We start from the raw sequence: 21337 nt of genomic DNA, 5'->3' as shown, positions 1-21337 counted from the left end.
CATAACATGCTACGCCAGTGGAGAAACGAGGAATGGGGGTCTTGAATATTTAATCTATACGGGGCACTTTTCTTCAAACAACAAAGGCATTTCTTTGTGATCTCTTTGGAGCAATATTCAACCTAATTTTGTGTGGTGTCTCCGTGACTGCTTTTATACTATAGCTGTCCTGTGTGTATACATATACTTGTTTGTTTATATAAACCAGAGTAACAACAAACAACTTCCTAGTACGAGAGATGGTTAGCATTAGTATTAGACGATCGTGCATAAATCGGATTTCAGTTATTGACAAGACACCTTTTGGCGCTTGATAAATAGAAGCCCTTTGAGTGTACAATATATTTCTTTACAAATTCAAATTCTTACCTTAGCATTACCTCTTTACAGAGAGTGCGTGTGGACGGTTGTCCTCTCTCCCCCGCCATTTCGAGTTTACTAATTCAATAAACTTGGTAAGTTGGGCACAGTGTATGGTGCCGGGTGGTGCTGTGGTGTCCTCTGAGCAATTATTTTATTTATTTTTATTATTCTGTAGTTTATTGTTTATGACTACACCTCCTGATTTGTATATTAATTACTGAAGGGTTATAGCAAGTAGCTATATTGACATTGTGACTGAAAGCAACCACCTTTTCCCCACATGAGGGGAGGTGTGAGTATGCTTCTGTGAAGATCGTTTTTGTGTGTGTTTGGGGAGTATCCACCAGTTTGATGTTCATTTATTTGTCTTTTTAATCACTATAGGTTCCTCTCGAAAGGCGAGAGACCTCACTTGAGGTGTTTTTCTTCTTTATCTTCCAAATTGGGAGGAGGAAGGTTCTACACCTAGGAACTTGTGTGGTGAGAAGTCTTGAGGAATGCCGGGTTATTATTTAGAGCTGGCTGAAACATGTCGACATTTATGCAGAGTGGGGGGGGGTTGGAACCTCATTATAAGCTCTCCAACCTACCACCCACGTTTTTTGGTTTTTAAATCCGTTCTGGGCACCTTATATTAAATTTGAAATAAGGATTTCCCGGTATCGGTTTTATATCACTGACTATCACTGGTTCTGCACTTTCAACTCACCTTTGGTTCCACTTATATTGTGTGTTGTATTGTCTTCCCCTCCCCTATTGCTCCACCTCCAGCGTTTGGCTGGCGCGGAGGTGTAGTAGCAGCCCTATGATGAAACATGACACAGCTTGCTGTGTGTGAGGGCAGTTTTACAAAATTGGTGTATCTCCCCCACACTTATGGTTCTTCACGCAATTTTGTCTTTAACCCTCTTCTCTTTGTGATATTCAGCTCAGGACCCATGTCTGGATGTACCGGTTGGCAATCGCTCTTGCCCGCTATCCAGGCCATTGTTCCTTGCCCACTATGTAACTACAGACAGAGATCAGCTATACACAAATCAGGCTGGCCATACTCCAATAGGAACCATTTGGCCAAACTGCCAAGCCAGGAACCTCTAAACAAGAACATAAGCTGCCCCGGACCGGTTTTGGCCTCCTTAGTCAGTGAGGTATAATTTGAGTCCTGTGTCAGTGAGCATAGAACCCATGTCCAACATGAACAGCCAGGCCAGGCCCCTTCTGAACAGGAATACGAGCATCCCAAGACCAGTTTTCATTCCACAATGGTACAATGGGCAAGAAATAATGGACTGGATTGAGGTCTGAGCGAGCACCAGTGGCTATGATTCATTCATACATTCCTTCCATCACTTTATTTGTTACAATCTGCAGCAGACACTCTTCTGGGCAACTTCCTGAGCTTCTACAGGCATGTGATGGAACTTCTTCTGTAATGTCAAGCCTCAGCAGGCCCACAAGGAAGCTCCTGCAGGCCCCCAATGGAACTGCAGCAGGAATGCATCTGCCAGATGTTGCATGAACTGCAATCAATGCTACACTTGTCATATTTTCTTCTCTTTCCTCGAATTCTCCCTTCTTTCTTCATCTTTTTTTTACTCCCTCTTCTTCTACCTTCAGTCCCATTTACACTTTTGCTTCTCTTCTTCCAATACTCCATTCGTCATAATCTCAATTTTCAGTTTTCTTTTCCTTTCTCTGTGTTCTTCAGCCATGAATGTTACTCTAACAGTTGTTCCTTCACTGCGGCGCAGGGGCGGCCTCGGCTGTCACTCAAACTCCTGGGCTGAAGGGGAGCTAAGCTGCCAGCCACCTCATCAGCAGTGGAGAGCTCAGGGGCTCGGACAAGGAGCTGCAGGGAAGGACACTCTGCTCTCAGCTGCTGGATTTGGCTCCACGCGAGGCAGTCCGCCCGGCTTTATGCAGCAGAGGTCATCTGCCCTCCTCCTCCTTCTTCAGGCCCTGCTTTCCACACCCATTCTCCCTCCTTCTTGATTTAGTCCGTTGTATCCCACCATCCCTACCGCCACTCTCTTTCACTCACTGTAGGAATGCGTCCTTCTTCCCATGTTTCTTTTATTTTAAGTGGCCCATCAGTTCAGAAAGGTGCCATCTTTGGATGAATGATTAAATCCCTGAACTTGGCACTCTGTGTGACACTGGCAGGTTATCTCAGAGAGGTAACACTCATTGTAGGTACATGAAGTGATCTATTTCAGATCTCATAAATGTAGACTCTTCCTTACAATGTCAGTATATTGAGTACCATGAATTGAGTAGCAGTGACATCTCTTATTTGAGCTGAGTCGAGGCACACACATAAGTCTGTGCACCATATAAAGCATGGGTACTCGCAAACATTTACCCGGGGCCACAAAGTACTATCTGTGGCATGCCCGAGGGCCGCACTTATGCCAGCCGGGTGAGAGTCAGGGTAATGAAAGGTGGGCATAGGGAATGTGAAGCAGAATTATGGTGTGGACAACAAACCGAGTCACGTGACTTTTGTCTGCAACCAATGCTCTATTCTCATGCACCAAGAATGAAAGCCAGAGCATTAACTTCTGATGTATAATGTAAGAGGGAAAGTTATACTCATCTGATACGGGCTGAATTGCAAAATGTGAAACCAAAAAACCTTTATTTATGCCCGTTTAACAGCTTTCTGAATGTTCCTGAACTGTCAAGTGAACAGCAGCCCAGAGCTGCAGGTCGCCAGGGGGCCACAATTAAAGGTCAGGAGGGCCGCATGTGGCCCCGGGGCCGTACTTCGAGTATCCCTGATACAAAAGATGCGCTTCTCCATCTACAGATGCAAAACAGTGCCTGCACCGGAAACAGCGCATTACTGGAAGACGAACCAGACATCCGTAGCCATTGATACGTCACTTTGCAGGGTGCAACCCGTCTGTCTTTCAAATGTGGGCACAGGTTCCACTGTAAGCAGGTGTCATGAATGACTGCACCCTCCTGCAGGGGGATGCTTGGGGTGCCCGTGACCATCTTTCCCCTTCCTTGGGGAAAAGATGGTCCCAGGGCGCCCCAGGAATCCCCCTGGGATGCATTGACTGTGTGCCACCTCTATGTGCCACAGATTCAGAGTATCTACCAACAGCCTATTTGCCTCTGCTGTCAAATGTTGTAGTGCTTTCGTGAAAATAAATGTGTTTCTTGCAAGATAGGCCAGATTGTATGTAAAAATGACATTAGTATTACAGAGTGTGTGCAATAGGCATAGGGCCTAGAAAAGCATATTAAATGTTAGAACGGTAATGCTTAAAAATGTTTGATTTATCACCATGCTTTCTATTAAGATACACCATGCTTTCTGATACCACTGAAACTAACAGGACAGAGAATTAACATCTTTACTCCTCTCTGGTGCACATGCTGTATCCACAATTGAAAAGAAGAATGAGAACATAGGATGTGTTTCTGTATGTATTTGCAAAGGGGCATTGTTTGCACATTTCTGAAGCAAAGGAAAGCAGGCGCGGAGCATGAATGACCCCCCCACTCAGTTCGAAAGGCATCATTGTCGATAAAGGTATATAAGGTACCAGTGCAAGGGCAGGGTTATACAAACGGGAAGATGCTGAATTCATGTGTTTCGACTGCTGACCCCATGAAGGCACAAGGGATGAGGGGAAACTATACATGAGTTGACATCATTTAACTTTAGTGAAATAAAACAGCAAGATTAGTTGGGTGACCTCAGACATGGGGGACAATTTGGCCCGGATTATGAGTGGCTCAGTGTTTTCCATCCCCTGTGCAAAACTCCTGTTTGTGCAGGGGTAAAAATTCAGAATTGAGTTGTATCTAACATACCCGGTAATTATCGCAAGCTTTAAATACCTTACCCGTCATGAATTTCGGCAGGTCAAAACTGCTGGAATTGAACTGGGGAAAAGGGTATGATATTTACATTACCATGCAGAGGTTGGTATGTTAATCACCAAAAAACAGCATTGTATAACCCCCAAAACTATGCATATAGACTATTTTCACAATGGATAAATTAGTACCTTATTACTATTTATAAGGTGTAATAACTAGTACTTACACTTGCAATTAGGGTTTTGTGTTGGGAATAAACTAACAGGTTAGGAATGTGTAATGGAATGAAATATGAATGGGGTCCATTTAACATTTGCCCTAATCTGCATATTATATGCTGAGTTGTTTATTATAATTTTAATAATTCTGATACACTTGATTTGTAGGCAAATACTGCAATATAAATAATAATATGATAGTAAAATCCCAGCCCTATCAGAGAGTATCTTAACAAAAAGTATCCTTATACTCTCTGATAGAGGACACTCGCAAGAAAAGAAGTGACAGATACCTATACATTCTCCTATTGTCTAAAAATACATTATTTATTTATGACTAAGGGGATCACTGCGCCACATCTGTAATACAGCACAGGTGCAAACGCAGCAAAGCAGAAACAGACGCATATCCAGCTGAACCTCTAAAGTTTTCATTTTGACTAACTACACATACCGATGCCACAGGATGAGGAAACAAAGTAAATAATGAATGTGCATTAGCACTTACTGATGGCTTGGGGGCCATCTCACAGAAGCATTTCACACTTTGAACCTGCTTATCTTGACCTTTCCTCCATATAAAGTAAATTTGTTTATCTTATGATGACTACTTAGAGGTTCATAAGCACACATTGTCAAAGTATCCTAGTTGTGATTAGAAGGGGTAGAACAAAGAAAATATCAACACTTGTGGTTTTGGGCAGGGAGGAGAGATGCAAAGTGGGAGAGCCTCTTTGTGTTTTTTACAGGAGGAAGAAGGAAATATACTTGGAGCCCTTCAAATATATGTTAATACTTGCACGCTGTCCCTCTTCAGCAAGGCGAGCCTGACTTTACATTTCTTCCAGAAAGAAACTCCAGAATAGTTATTAAAGCCCTCATACTCACATCTGGGTGGTGGTAATGCCCTGCTCCATGGCCTCCCAGAAGCCACACTGACACCCCTTAGGGGCATCCTACAGGCTGCCACACCTCTCATCCAGGGCCTGAAGAAATATGATCGCATCTCTCCCATTGTGACGCAATTCCACTGGCTCCCCTTGCTTACACCATCTTCAAAACCAGCTGTACCATATACAAGTTAATCACTTTTAGGACCCCTGCTTATCTTGCAGACAAATTCTCCATGTCTGGTGGTTCTCGGCACACCCGCAGCTAGGATAACATTAAAATGCAGACTACCAAGTGTAAAGAAAACTAAAAAAAGATGGACGGCGTTTTCCATCTATGCATCCAGGATCTGGAACTACATCCCTGTATCCATCAGAACCACCCAACGCTGCTCTAATTTAGGAAAGAGTTGAAGACTCTCCTTTTTACAGAACACAACATTACAGTGCATTCATTGTTCACAACCCAGCTCCCTCTCTGTTTATCCTTGACTTTATGCTGGTCTATGGCCATGCACAGAGCTCTGCTGCCTTTTGGCTTAGTTTGCGCTATCAAAATACAATTTACATACATATGTACCTTCAGATCGGTATTTGGCAAATGTGAGTATATTTTACTTCTGTTTTTCTTAAACTTATATTCTGACATATGTCGGAAAGAACCTTTTTCAATTGGTAGAGAGTGATGGGGTTGAACAGGTTGCATGTTAACCGTCTCCAGGCTCCTGCGTACTACCTTCTAATTTGAGCAACAGCTTTTATTATCAGCAAAGTCAAAGGGACTCATTATGACACTGGAACTTAAAGATCGGAGTTCTAATCCTGCTATAGGCATGTGACATGTGGCATTTAAAAATGTATATATCTGTAATGTACATATAGACAGTAAAAAAACCTTACATAAGTGAGCTGTCCAGTAATGGCCTAAAAGCAGATTGCTGTCCACCATATCTTCAGCACACAGTATATTTGTTTAAATCTGGTTTGCTCTGAACGACCAACGTGCCCACATATCCTTTTTTCATGTCCAAAATGCTCCTGCCGACGTAAACATGCTGCTTGAAGCATTCAGCGGTTCATTGGCATTACGTGGACACACAGACACACTTGCCTGTTGTGAGGTCTGTGTTTCAGCGGCATTGACGGGATTTGATATAATATGAGTCCTATATTTACTTATGGAGTGGCTTGTGGTTCTACAAATTAATGATGTCAAAAGGTATGTTCACCTAAAAAGTACTGTTCTGATTCTCACTGCCACCCCTAAGGTCCCCAGACCTCTTCCCTCCCAGTTCACCTCAGAGCTCCACCTTTCTCATTGCAGTAGTGATGTTGGGAAATCTCAGAATCCTATCCCTTCGTCCAATCACATTGACTAACACAGACCCATAGTTATCTGTGGGAGAGGAAGGCATGCACTGCTGCTTTTAGTCCTCTGACTATTCTGTGTGTGGGAAACGATTGCATTGCTGCGGTCTGTGCTATTACTGTGTTTTTGCATTAATATGTTGTGCACTGCTGTTTGTTTTGTGCAGAAGGGCCGCTTACACTATTGATGCCGGTACTGTAGTTGATATGCGCATAAGGAGTGATTTCACTCCTACTGCATGTGCTTTGCCTGTCAGGGTTGCTTGCACTACAGCTGTTTGTGTTGTACCTGTTCTTTGTATAAGGGAAGCTTGCACTGCTGTTGCCCGTGCTGCACCTCTTCTTTATGAGGGAACTTGCATACTTGCACTATTGCACCCTGCACTGTACTTTTCCTTCATGTGAGGGAAGCTTGCACTACTGCTACTCATGCTGTTTCTAGCATAGAGGTTGCAATCTAACCGTGACAGTACAAAGAGGGAGAGAGAATGCTAATGTGTGTTCTTTACCTAGAAACACAAACGTCTATCTTCTCCATGCAGTCCATAGCACCCTCCACCCTTTTGCCTCTCATTGTGGGTGCTGCATCGCGGCAGTGAAAGAACGGCACATTCGCAGGTTAAGCCACCACCACAAAAAATGTGGTCTCTGCATACTCAACATGGGCCACCAGAGAAACACTTCAGACCACCATTTTAAGGGGAGGTGAAAAGCATTTAATATCTGACTGGAGAAGACTGCACCCGCCTTTTATTTGGAATGGGATCTACAATACCCTAAGGTAAAGGTTCTGGGGTCTAGTCAATTGTGTTCATGTTGAGTTCCTCATGCTGCTTTGGAAATAAATCCCTTAAGTTGGAGAGTTCAAATGCCAATCAGTGTCAGAGAGGGGGGTCTTATGAGCAGCAAAATGGTAGTTTCCAAGTGTGAGTGAGGCGACATTCCAAAGTGTGAAACTCACTCACAATGAGTGCAACTTGAAGTATCAGGAGGCGCTGAGTTGTTGTACTCAAGATTTCTTCATCCTTCCCTTTGTGTTGAAGGTGCAGAGCGCCCTCCCCATCTCATGAGTGTGACAGACTCATTTGGACCACCACCAAGGTCTTCTGGCTCCCAGTCTCCATGCCCCAGGAGGTGCAAGAGCTGTCGCCGACAGGCTTGATGCTGGAAGGCCAGGTCTGCTTGCGATGGCGTGGAGTAAAGATCCTGATTTGGGTCAGGGTAGCGATCCCGGGACTCTCGCTGTGATACAAAAAAAGCCGAAAATCTGATTAAAACTGAAGCTTTCAAATACAATTTTGGAGCTGTAAATGAATGTCTGACAAAATATTTGCTACTCAACGTGTGGACCAATTTCTACTGGAGATCCCTGGTGCAAGGAGGGCAATAAGAACTGAGTGGGTGGCAGATACATTATCTCCAGCTGATGCGGATGCAGAGCCTCTGGTGGGCAGTATAGAGACTCCAAGAAGCAAGGTGCTTGGTCTGGCCTCAATTTCGTGCTATATTATGGAATAGATTTTAGTCCCAATTATTCTATGTGTGACCCAAAGTATAGCTTGAAGTTTATTTATTTAAATTTGAGTTTGACCATTTTAAGAGGACCCATAAATGTATCTTCCATCTGCTGGGGTACAGAAGTGGAATGCTGGTTTATAAGATTTTGGAGCGGGCTCATGTTTGTTCCAAACAATATGTGGAACAGGACTGGCTGTATGATACCACAAAGTGGTCTATGAGTGGGCTTAGAGGGATTGGCACCTGTTCTGTAGGAAGACATACAGACCAGCAGCAGGCTGTCGATATCATGCTACGTAAAAGATGACGGGCCCCATGGGCAATTTCATTGGAGACTGCAGAAACGTCTGGATTGATTGCATTTCAGTATTTTCCTTGTGTGATATGAGGGACCATCATCCAGAATTATTATTGTGACTGGCTCAGCGCTGCAGATTGGCCAAAGTAGAGAAACAACATACTGCTTCTTTTACCAAAATTGTCAAACACCCGCTCAACTTATTCCTCAAAAAGTCACTCATCCTGAGCCAGCAAAGGATTAGTAACTCCACTTTGGAAGGAATTTAACCTTTCAAATACAGGGGGCTCCAATTCTCGTCCTATCATGAACCTCCCCAGTCTGGTGGAGTTGTTGGAATATTCAGTTACCCAAGAGCTCCCTGGCTTCCTTGGTGATCGCCAGTTTCTCTCACACGTGCAGGTTTAGAGCCTGTCCTGGGACAGGGAATGTGCTGCCGGGCTTCTGGAAAGGAACTCTTGCTCCATAGGTGAGGAGGCAGGGGCACTATGGGGACATGACAATGGTTCTCTGTCTGTGCGGCTGCAAGTTCCAGAAACGAGTCCCCAAAACGTTCCTTTTCTTGTGTTTGTATTATATATTTAAAGAGTTGCCAGTTTGGGAAAACTGTGCAGCCCATAACGGTTTTCACTGTGTTTTAAAATAGTTGCCTAATTGTTCAATCTCATTTTACAATATCACTTATTTTAAAATATTTTTCAAGAATTTACTTTGAATTCTGGTCGTTCGTAAGGTATACAGAGAGAGATTTTGTATAAGCATTAGATATATATTTTTTAATTTGTTTTATTATTTCCTTTTATTTAATTATTTTACAACTGATTGAAAATCGTGAAGGGATATGCAACTAATAATAAAAGGAAATGAGAGAAGTAAAAAGAAATATTGAATGTCTAAACAGCAACTCATTTCATGTCGTTACCAACAGGAGCACAAATGCATTCATTTTAAATACACGATCTGTCTGAAAATAGCTTCCTGCACCTCCAAAAATAGACACTTCCTTGCATTTAAATGGAAGACTGACAACATCCTCTATGTATATCAAGATGGTACTATTTAAAATGTAAGGAGGTATTATTAATAACAGAGAGGAAACATAGACTAAGGGAACAGATATGGGAAGGAGATGCTGGATTTAGGTAGGAATCTCTCTCACTAACTAATTTTAGCCGTTTAGAAATTCATAAAGCCATAAAAATTACAATGCATACTTAACTTCACATTTCTTTAAAACAGCTGATTTACCGGATGGGCCTTTTTTTCAATAATATAGACAGTTAGCATTCTAGAGGTTCATTAGAACTTTGTCGTGAAGCTGGAGTAGGACACTGGGAAATCAACTGGCAGACTACTGCTGCTGCTGCTGTCAGTACATGTTTTGCACTGTATTTCAGACTTTTTTCTCTCACATAGATGAGAAAGACATTTGTGAATTTATAGAAAAGGTGTCCTACTTTTACTCTTGCAACCCTAACCAAGAAAGATTGTTCATGGAAGGCCAGGAGAGCATCAGTGTGAATTCACCACAATTCCTACAATTAATATGGCAACACCAATAAATTATGTCTATTGTGACTAAAATCTATTACCGCCCTTTCTACATGACCCTTTTTGTGATCCTCAAAAGCAGCCAGACACTACAATGCATTTCAATAGGAAAAAGATTGAACTTTACCATCAAAGAAAAATGCAGCTGTGATGCTTGTAACTTTCCACTTAAATAGTCCCACAAGGCACACACTATCTAACAATGTAGAGCATTTCACCCAATATTTTAAGGGTCTCATTTACAATAGCTCTATAATAAAAGGGTAAGAAGCAATTTACTCACCAGTTTTCTAGCCATGTTCAATAAAGTGCACTGCATTCCTAGGGCCCACACCTAGAAAAGAGAAATGGGAGTCAGGGTGCTGCTGCTTTTTAAGTTTCATCTCCTTATTAATGCCCCTCCACTGCTCTTCCCCATTATGCCTTACAACATAAGGGCACCTGCAACCAGAAGCCAGGCAACCACTTCTAGAATGTTAGTTCGTGCTTCCCCAGTGTACCTCACATATATATTGGTAACGTGTTGCTGGCATACAAATAGCATGACTTGCAATATCTTTATCGTGTATGGAAGGGGGTACATTATCCCACATAATGCATGGTCACTTCATCACCTTCCCCCAAAATTTTTAAAATGGTTGGTAGTATACCTCTTTCATATGAAAGTGAGAGCCTTTTTGCAGATATGACAAATAAAATTGAATCTGCATCACTCATTCCTTAATCACATCTAGGTTAGATTATGCAAATGTCCAGTTACTTGGGGCCCCTCAAAAGCTTGTAAGTAGAATAAAGGGTAATAATCCAGACTGCTGAGGCTCACCAGGTGCTGAACATTCCACAGCGCAACACAATCCGAAAGAGGTTAAAAACACTCTACTGGCTTCCGATCAGCCAAAGAAGAAAATTCAAAGCACTTGTAGTCACCTTTAGGGCACTGCAAACGACAGGCCCGAGTTACGTTCAAAACAATATTAAAAAGTACCAACCTTCCAGAAACGTACGTTCTACCCACCACAGCTTTCTGTGTATCACAAGAATATGTAAATCTAGAGCTGGAGGCAGGGCCTTCTCCTCTCTGGCTCCCAAACTTTGGAACTCTCTTCCCGACCATCTTCGTTGAGGCGGAGGAGCGTTGCCCCACTAAAAAATTACCTCCGAGATAGAAAACTTTATTTATGACCATGTTATTTTTGAAAACCCCATCCTGAGACGAGCGTCAGGACGGGAGGAGGGGTTTCTGATTTCTGCTGCTGCCAGTCAGGCAGCAGCAGAAAGCAGTGATGGGCAGCACACTCTAAGTTTAAAGTGCGCATGTCTTTTTGGCCGGCCATCTTGCAACAGCCAGCCAGACATGCACATTTTAAACCGCTCTAACCCAGTTGTCTTAGACATATGGCTCCAGTGTCCCCGGAAGCACCAAAGGATGCCACCTCCTCCAATCAATTCTGGTGCTTCTTTCATGCTGCATGAGAGCAGCGCCAGGATTGGTTACTGCAGTTTCCTGGTTCCCGGAGTCTGCCTGCCGAAGACCCGAGCAAGGAGGAGGATGTTGCGCCAGAAAGGTAAGAGGAATTATTTTTTGTTTGCTTACTTTGTTACTTTTATTTTTGTCCCTCCTGCCCCACCACCCTCCTTGCATGCCAGTTGCTACTGCACTAAGCTAGACAAATGGAGCAGGAGAAAGAAAAGCTATGTTTAATTTTTCTTTAAGCAGCTGTTTTAATTATGCTCTGTGACCTGACCTGAATTGTGATGTCAGAACTCAACTGTAAGAAGTTATCACAGTTGAGTTCTGATGTCATTTCTTTATAATAGGCGACTGGGTACATCACAAGTCACCTATTATAAAGGAATTGGAGACTCGTTTTTATACAGGGATTGCCGTTCAAATGTATGTGTATAAATAAATGATATATATTTATATAGAGGGCAACCTTGTGTGTATATTAAGATGCGGCTAGTCTGGCCGCGGAGTTGCCCCGCCGCTGTTCGAGCGGATCCAGAGTGTTTGTTGCTGCGGACACTCACGGGAATGGAGGGGCCTGAGCCACAGGTAGATATTGGCGCGATGGCAGCAATGTCGACGAGGCATTTTCACCCAACAGGGATGAATATTGATTGAAGGACGGAGTCAGCAGCGCACATGTTTTAACGAACTTTCAAGTCTTGGGGCATATTTAAGAACTATCAAGACCAGAATGCCTGTTTTCATGATGCCCACTTGGGCGGGACTTAATATTGAATAAATAAGAGTTCTCAACCTACCTGCTACTTGCGTCTTCAGTGCCAGTGAACAAGAGCAGCCAAATTGCTCGAAACGCGTATGGCTGATTTGAAGAGCTAAGGGCATGCTGTCACCGGTGTCACCTGTGGCGGTTTGTGCTGTAACCCTACGTGTGAGGCAACTCCGAGAGGGCAACCTTGTGTGTATATAAAGATGCGGCTAGTTCAGCCGCGGAGTTGCCCCGCCGCTGTTCGAGCGGATCCAGAGTGTTTGTTGCTGCGGACACTCGCGGGTATGGAGGGGCCTGAGCCACAGGTAGATATTGGCGCAATGGCAGCAATGTCGACGAGGCTTTTCACCCAACAGGGATGAATATTGATTGAAGGACGGAGTCAGCAGCGCACATGTTTTAACGAACTTTCAAGTCTTGGGGCATATTTAAGAACTATCAAGACCAGAATGCCTGTTTTCATGATGCCCACTAGGGCGGGACTTAATATTGAATAAATAAGAGTTCTCAACCTACCTGCTTCTTCCGTCTTCAGTGCCAGTGAACAAGAGCAGCCAAATTGCTCGAAACGCGTATGGCTGATTTGAAGAGCTAAGGGCATGCTGTCACCGGTGCCACCTGTGGCGGTTTGTGCTGTAACCCTACGTGTGCGGCAACTCCGAGAGGGCAACCTAGTGTGTATATAAAGATGCTGCTAGTTCGGCCGCGGAGTTGCCCCGCCGCTGTTCGAGCGGATCCAGAGTGTTTGTTGCTGCGGACACCATGGGAATGGAGGGGCCTGAGCCACAGGTAGATACTGGCGCAATGGCAGCAATGTTGACGAGGCTTTTCACCCAACAGGGATGAATATTAATTGAAGGACGGAGTCAGCAGCGCACATGTTTTAACGATCTTTCAAGTCTTGGGGGCATATTTAAGAACTATCAAGACCAGAATGCCTGTTTTCATGACACCCACTTGGGCGGCACTTAATATATATAAAATGCTGATTTTTACCATTGTTGAGTGACAAGCAGTGCCATGATTCATGAGAGGTCAATCCTTAAGTTTGTCGTTACACCCTCACCTTTTTGAACTATAGTAATAAGCGACATAGAACAATCTGCGGATCTGCAAGTATGTTTTATGCTATGCTGGTTTTTTCATGTTCAGTAGTTATTAACAAAGGTGTTCAACCAGAACTTAGAGAACCAGAGTTAAATCCTTGCAGTGAAATAAAATCACAATAACTAGGCCGTGTGAACATGGTCTCAGTTGATTTTTTCTGTAAAATAATTCTATAGTGGAATCGGTGATGCATTAATCAGTGTTGTCTCAAGTTACTCTCTATTGGGGTAATCCCAGCTTTACAATATAGCGATAAATGTGTCAATCTGTGTTTACTAGTACACCTGTTCCAAATAACATTTGTTACTGTTCTTTGTTTGCACCCCTCTCATATATGTGACCGTTTGGTCTTGTCTCTTATTTCCCCATCAGCGCTTTGTATTTTACAGTTCACTTCCAAAGGAAAACACCCGCACTCTTCCATAAGTAAAAAAACAATGCAGGTCGTCTTACATCAATGAGATATTTCACCATCAGAGGAGCAGAAACGGCGGGCACACACTCATCCTACCATGCCCGTGGCAATCTTGTAAAGGGATGGTACGATGAGAGTGTGTGCCCGCCGGCATTTCTGCTTATCTGATGGTAAAATATCTAATTGATGTATGACGACGAACTGTAAAATACAATGCTCTGATGGCCGCCAGAAAAACAAAGTATGGACATTAATATGGCAGCAGTCCTTCTTCACTTGTTACGTTTTATAAACCTCCAATGGGATTGAATTACTTGACTTTAAAATCAGCATGTTGAGGCTGGCTCCTTTTCGTGAGCAGCGTTGCCGAAAAGCTTCCGCAATGGTTAAAGTAATTTTAAATTCCCGTGAGTGCTCCAAACTGCTTCTTTGAAGCTTAATGTCAACATATATAGCCCCTGTCCCTCGTTTGAAAGCATGCATGCAAATACATAAACATGATACAAATACACTGCCCCTCTTCCAATGACCTGTCACTCCCACAGTGGCACCTCTGAGCTAGCATCACCTTTAGTCATGGCCGGTGGAAAAACACTGTCCTCCCTTCTACACTTGCTGTATCGATACTCCCATGCAAGAGTATTCACTCACGATAGACCATGATGAGTATCACAAGAGCCCACATCGGCTGACTACTGCTCACTCTTTCAGTCCCTCCCCTCAGCCCCCCAATCATTCTTAAGACAAACGCTTTAGTATTAGAAGGCGTTAATGTACATTCTGGCCAAAAAGAAACACACAGAGCCATATTCTAACACCTATTCGAGCCACCCTTGAAAACTCTAGACGGTCTTACATCATATCGGTCTCTCTTCTCCATATAATGCTCCTCTGGAAGGGTCCATGCACTTGGCAGGGGTGCACAAGAGGCTGTCCTCTGGCCAGCGCTTCCTTTTTCAGTCATTCTCTGTGTTGAACCGCCTCAACCCTGCTTGTAGTTTCGTTGGGGCGCAGTCGGATAAGCGGCAGCTGGGACCCGTTCTGCTCAACCTCTGGACTCAACCCCACTGTAACAAACAGCCCTATGTCCTGGGAAACCAGATAGTCCACAGAGAAGAGGATCTGCAGTGAAACCAGATCCACACTGACACGTTTCCACGATGATGGAAGCTATAAACTTGTGTACTCAGGTTGCACTGGTGAGGCGAATGTATCTTCAAGGGCGTGGTGCTACGGAAGCACAGTGTGCAGAATAATTTAATGCAAAAGGAACAATTGATGAACAGAATGCAGAACAATGTCATACATTCACCCCAGTACAGAGACCTGGGCCTAAATCCATTGTTTTTTGCTCACCATGCCATTCCAGTTTGGACCCAGCCATATGCAAATCAGTCCTTGTGTTCGCTTTCTTCGCCCTTAGTTGGCAGGGCATGCCCAGACTTTGCCACTGGATTCAAGCTAGCCTGGCTGATGAAGGGTGTTATCCAGAAACCGGTCCCAGGATGCATGTTTCCGGTCCAGGGCAAGACATGGCTTAGCAGTTCGGGCTGGACTATTCCCATGAGGCACAGGGTCAAGACTGATTTGCATATAGCTGTGTCGAAACTGGGGTGGCGAAGTGAGCTAAAGAATGATGATGGATTCAACCCAGATCTGTGACTGGGGATGAGTGTCTAAAAAGTTTCAGTGCTCCGTCCATCATCTCCTTGTGTTCGAATTATTTAATGCACCAACACTGTTAATTCCAGCAATAGTACTGCCTCACCCCGACAGCCTTACAGACTTGTCTTTCGGGGCAGTGCAATATGAAAACATTTTACCATCATCATACCTGCTTTTAGCTTCTAGCTCCATCTGCATCGGGGTGGCCATCTGTACTTGGGTGAGTCACTGTCTGGATTCTCTGAGTACAAGAAAGTAATACAAATATGAGTTAACCATGTATTCTGCACACTCAGACCTGAGACATCCTACAGAGATCACCTGAAAACTGGTCAGTTCCCCAGCTCTGACCTTCTGGACAGACTCGGATCATTCCCTCTGGCCATCAATCCAACCCCACCCTCCGAGGGTCTGCAGTTCAGCCATGATTACAATCCATGACCTGGACACAGAGGACCAAGGCTACCCCTCTCCCAAACTTCCCTTCTGACCCTACATCACACTACTTGCGCCTTTACATCAGCCCGACACTAATGTTTCACTTTATCTCTGTTGAAATGTAAATGTCATGCATTCATTCTGCTAGTACATTGCTCTGTGTAAAGTTAGCATTTGCGGCACCATTTTAAGTTGAGCCGCCAGTTTGAGCCATGATCGAAACTAATTTCTGTCTCACTTTGTCTACCTCTGTTTTTTCTTCCTGTATTCCTCCAAGCTTGAGCTTTGCTGTGCAAATTAATAGACTGTTTTTGTCATCGCATACCTTTCTCTGTAGATAGGCCTGCTCCCACTTTTACAGCGGCGGGTGTAGGCAGAGTAACCTTGTCTCTGAGATAACATGTACCCGGTCCTGGGATTGCAACTCATCCTTCTGTATCCCCATTGTTCACTAGCTACAAACTGAACATTTTCAGTCTGGGCGTGTCTTTACTGATCCTGAAAATATACATTATACGTTGTCCTGTTGGTAGAAGTCAGTCCCTCTGCAGAAATCTAAGGAGGCTGATCAGACAGGACTCCACTCAAGTGTACTTTCAATAAATATTTTTGGTTTGCATTCTCTGCTGTCTGACAGACTCTTAATTTGTGTGGAAGGCTGAGAGATGGTAGCGAGTGGCCCGTGTGACCCTAATCAGGTCACTTCCTTCTGTTGGTGCCCGAACAGGAACTCCAACAGGGGGCGCATCCTGGGTGAGGAGTTTGGGGCCACATCAGGTTGGACGGGCGGACCAGGGATCCCTACACGAGAAAGTCTTGTACTCGCAGTTGTCCCGTCTGTCTGACCGGGCAATGCCTCGTCCAGTGGTCATCCTGACTGGGGTCATGAACGGCTAAACCCTTGGATCTGACTGTTTGGTCCGAAGATTCGGCAGTGGAGAATAAATTTGTGTGACCTGTGTGCAACAGGTGAGTTTGCTTTGGTTCTTTGTGGATATGGCGCCATTTTGATTAGTATTTGACACGGTCTGAGGACCGCCTTTGGACAAGCGCTTGAATTTGTTTGAGTTCTTTATGAACTTAGTACCACTTTGACTTGTATTTGATGAGGTCTGAGGACCAATTCTGGGTAAAGATATTTGCAAATATCTGCTCGGCATAAACTGTGAATTTGTTTTCTGAAAAATGCCGTGCCTTAGCAGTGTTTTGTTTGGGTTGTCGTTGTTGTTCTGCTGATGCTCGATTGGAAGAAAGTCAGCCAGCGCCTCCAGAAGGCACCCCAAATTTCAACATGTATGTAAAACATGGCCTTGGCCCTATTATGTTTAGTACGTTATGGCACAAATATACGAGGGACAATGCCGAGTTGCAGTGGCTGTTGACGGGCACTTTTGATGAACAGAAAATCAATTTTCTACAGGATAAATTGTTTGAGAAAAGGAGTAGGCAGTCAATGTTTTATTCCCTCAGAACATGGCAAAAGAGGCCCGGAAGTGGAGAACGCAGACATTGACTCAGAAAGCCATAGCGCATGTTAGAGAGAAAATAGAAAAGGGAATAGAGTGTGCCGATAGGAACTTTAGATTGCAATGTGAAAAGTCTTATGTTTCCCGAAAAGAGAATGATACTTTTGTGGAGGAATTGTTGGATGCTCAATCCCTGCCCCTGTATGCCCCGCAGAGGGTATACCCCGTACTTCCCCTGTAGCCCCAGCTATCCAGTTCTTTGGTCTCTGTCTCTGCTACTGTTGCTCTGTCTGCCTTGGCCACAGCACCTTCTGTCTTGTCTTTGTCATCGCCGTCTGTGGCAACTACGACTGTTAACACTTCGGCAACGCCCATTGCTTCAGTATCTCTTTCATCAGGTCTCGAGCCCACGACCCAGCCAACAGAAACGTTATTGCCCGGTACCTCTGTTATCACTCCCACTGTTTTCCCCTATACCCTGATGTTGCAGAATCTTGAGACACCAGTACGCGGCCCTGAGGATAGGGACTGGACGAAATCCAAGGACCGGTTAGGGCGGGCATTGATACGATCTGATGTGGGGGAACCTGAGAAAAAGGTGGTGGCTAATCAAGCAGACCAGTGGGCTCGTAACTCCATTTACAGTTTGGAAGATGTGTGGAGTATAATAAAAGATTATGAGCCTTTTGGGCAGGAGCATGCCCTTAAGCACATTTCGGCTACTTTGATTGGGCTGTGGGAACAGTTTTTGAATGATGTAGCGGCCCAATTTATTTACGATATTAGGGAAGATGTATATGCTTCTGGTATGGCTCCTGGTGAGGTTTTTATTAATGTCACGACACTGGACGCTTATTGTCATAGGCTGCTTGAAAAGAGCCCGAAGACGGTATCCCAGTTTCCAATGAGGGAAGTGCATCCCATATATCACCCTGAAATACCTGAGCTGCAGGATCAGCATGATGATGTTACTAGACCACGGGTGGAGGTCTGGTTTCAATAGCAATGGGTTTATATTCCATGGAAAAGGAGTGAGGTTTATCCCTCAAGAATCAGCTACCTGACCCTAGAAAAAAATCCTACTGCATATTATAAAGAACTGACTGAGGCTTCTTCATTGACAGTGAAGACGCTTGCGGATATAGAAATGTTCTTTGGTTTACTGGTGCCCGTTGATATCTGGAGGCAGCTGCACACACAGGACTATGTTGTGGAATTGGGTGGTACCTGGGATCAGATTAAAGCATGGGACCAAGAGAGGAACCCTGGTGAGAACCCTAAGGCCGAGATACTAGCTTTCCCTGTTTTGGGATTTCAGCTGACAGGATTTGTCGGTGGAGGGAGGCGTCCGATTGTTTGTCAATAGATTTGTTACGAATTTGCTTCCTGAGATTGCGACTAGGTTACAGGCTTCAGAGAGTACCTGGACTACTTCCTCCCCTTTTGTAATATTGAGTATGGCGCAGTATTATGAGCACAGGGAGAACGAGGAGAAGGTGGAGAAAAATCATAAGGAATTGAAGACGAAGGTGTTGTTGCTGCAGGCCTCTAGTAAAAATGGTAGAGGGCGAGGTGGTTCGGACCGACAGCTTCCGCGGACCACCCGGAATGCTATGCCTGTAGGGCCAAATCAGTGTGCGTATTGTAAAGAGGAGGGACATTGGCGTATTGAGTGTCCGGTGTTGCTGCAGAAAGTTGCGGCCCCTGGAGGACGAGGTTCTCGTGGATGGTGTTGTGGAGCTAGTGGACCGGACAGAGCTCATGCCGCAGCCTCTCAGGATCTTCCGGGTAGTAACTACTTCGATGACACAAAGGGTGGTCAGTATCACAATGATTATGACATGGACGAGGTGACAGGGATGTCTCACAGCTAGGACAGCCAGGGACAGTTTGAGGGACCAGTTCAGATACCTATAGATCAGCGTGGTCCTTACGTTACTGCAGATTTGCATGGCTCAGCTAAGGAATTTTTGTTGGATACAGGTGCTATGAATAGCTCTATTTCCGGTTCACTGGTCCCCGGGGCAGCTCTGCCTGGCCATAATAATGTTTCTGTAGGATTTTCTGGTGTACCGGTTGTAAGTCCCATTTCCAAACCTCTTACACTGACTATAGGTCCTTTTACTGTGAATTCGCCTTTTTTGTTGACATCTAATTGTGGAGAAAATTTGATGGGCTTAGATTTATTTAAAAAGTTGCATTCTTCCATTTATTGTTCCATGGAAGGTGTTTACATGACAATGGGCCTGAATATAGTCAGCTCTAAGCAGTGTCTGTCCAAAGATGCACCCCTCCCTACTGAATTCAAGGATGTGCCGCCCACGTTGTGGGAAATGGGTGACACGGACGTAGGACTATTACAGATACCCCTGGTTTCTATCAAAGTTAAAAACAATGCCGTTTTGCCTCGTATTCCTCTGTATAAAATACCGCAAGCAGGGGAGCGAGCTTGGTTGCAAATTTTACAAGATTTAATTCCGTCATGGGTTGTCAAAGAGACAACTGCGAATGTGTGTAATAGCCCCATTCTTCCTATTCTTAAAAGGGCCCCTTCAAGCTCCTCTGCTGATCATCCAGATGTTTATCGTTTTGTGATTGACCTGCGCGAAATTAATAAAATAGTAATTCCTCAGTTCCTGGTGGTCCCTGACATTACTGCCCTTTTGACAATGATTCCTTCTACTGCTAAATTCTTCTCTGTCATTGATCTAAAAAATGCATTCTTTAGTATCCCGAATGATCCAGAAAGCAGGTACTTGTTCGATTTTACACTAGCTGGCAGAAGCTTTAGATTCTGTTGCGCTCCTCAGGGCTATACTAAGAGTCCTAGTAAATATAGCCAAGCTTTAAAAGCCCAATTGGATTCCCTCACGCTTCCCTCAGGTACTGTATTGCTTCAGTATGTAGATGACCTTCTCATTGCTTTTGACACTGAACAGGGTTGTAAAGACAGTACAGTTAAATTGGTGCTGCAGCTGACACAGCATGGACATAAGGTGTCCCTTTCCAAAGTTCAATATTGTCAACAGGAGGTCACCTATTTAGGTCACCTACTGTCGAAGGAGGGTAGGAGATTGACTCCTGAGCGCATCGGTACCATTGTTAAAATGCCTATCCCTCAAACTCAAAAGGAGGTGCGCGCTTTTATTGGCATTACTTCCTATTGGCGACACTGGATCCCTAACTATTCGTTACTAACCAAGCCTTTGCTAGGCTTAACCACTAAAGATGTGAATGAACCCTTGCCCTCGGCTGGTTGTGCACTTTCTGCTTTAACACAAGCCTTTGGAGGTAAGCAATGGCTGTGTGCTTATTTTTCTGCGCATCTTGACCCTGTCGCAAGAGCCCTCCCGAGCTGTCTAAGAGCGGTTGCGGCTGTGGTGTCTCGATAAGACAATCGGCTGAGCTCATACTTGATACTGACCTTACATTCATGGTGCCCCATGCTGTGGATACCCTTTTGAATAAGACTAAGATGCAGCACCTCACCAGTGCGCATCTGACTGGTTATGAGCTAACTCTCTTTGCACCACACGTCACTATCAAAAGATATGCCACTCTTAACCCAGCCACGTGAGTGAGGAAATTGACATACATGATTGTATCTTCCGGACAGAGGAAGAGACTAAAGGATGGGCAGACCTGACTGATGTTCCCTTATCTGACCCCCAGGGGGAACTATATGTTGATGGCTCTTGTTTCAATTTACCAGATGACACTACAACAGCTGCATATGCAATCATGACACTGCACATGATAGTTGAGCCGTCACGAGTTCCCTATCAGTTGGCCCAAACTGCAGAGCTCACTGCCCTTATTCGAGCCTTTGAGTTGAGTGAGGGACTGGCTGTCAACATCTATATTGACAGTCAGTACTCTTTCGGAGTCGCCCATCATTTTGGACGGCTCTGGGCAGAGAGAGGTTTTATCACTTCTCATGGGATGAGGATCCGGCACGGCCCCCTT

General features: G+C 44.4%; 1 protein-coding gene across 4 annotated transcripts in view; it reads right to left on the bottom strand.

Annotated features, from left to right (window-relative positions):
• Window positions 1-4562: 4562 nt before the first annotated feature.
• Window positions 4563-21337, bottom strand: part of LOC146810031 (uncharacterized) — a 98505-nt gene continuing 81730 nt past the window's right edge. Inside the window, exons 1-3 of one of the 4 annotated variants that reach the window (XM_085616911.1) lie at window positions 14659-14846; window positions 10327-10377; window positions 4563-7918 (exon numbers count right to left, since the gene is read on the bottom strand). In XM_085616911.1, the coding sequence (XP_085473037.1) occupies window positions 7697-7918; window positions 10327-10377; window positions 14659-14766 (381 nt within the window). In that variant the 5' untranslated portion in view covers window positions 14767-14846 and the 3' untranslated portion in view covers window positions 4563-7696. Of the gene's footprint in view, window positions 7919-10326; window positions 10378-14658; window positions 14847-15636; window positions 15709-21337 lie in introns of those variants that run through there. The other 3 variants (XR_014966536.1, XR_014966538.1, XR_014966537.1) reach the window with 3 other exon arrangements.

The sequence above is a fragment of the Triturus cristatus genome, chromosome 7, assembly GCF_964204655.1.
Source record: "Triturus cristatus chromosome 7, aTriCri1.1, whole genome shotgun sequence".
Lineage (NCBI taxonomy): Eukaryota > Metazoa > Chordata > Amphibia > Caudata > Salamandridae > Triturus > Triturus cristatus.
Note: the sequence above shows the minus strand (reverse complement) of the source record. Positions and strands in the feature narration are given on the sequence as shown.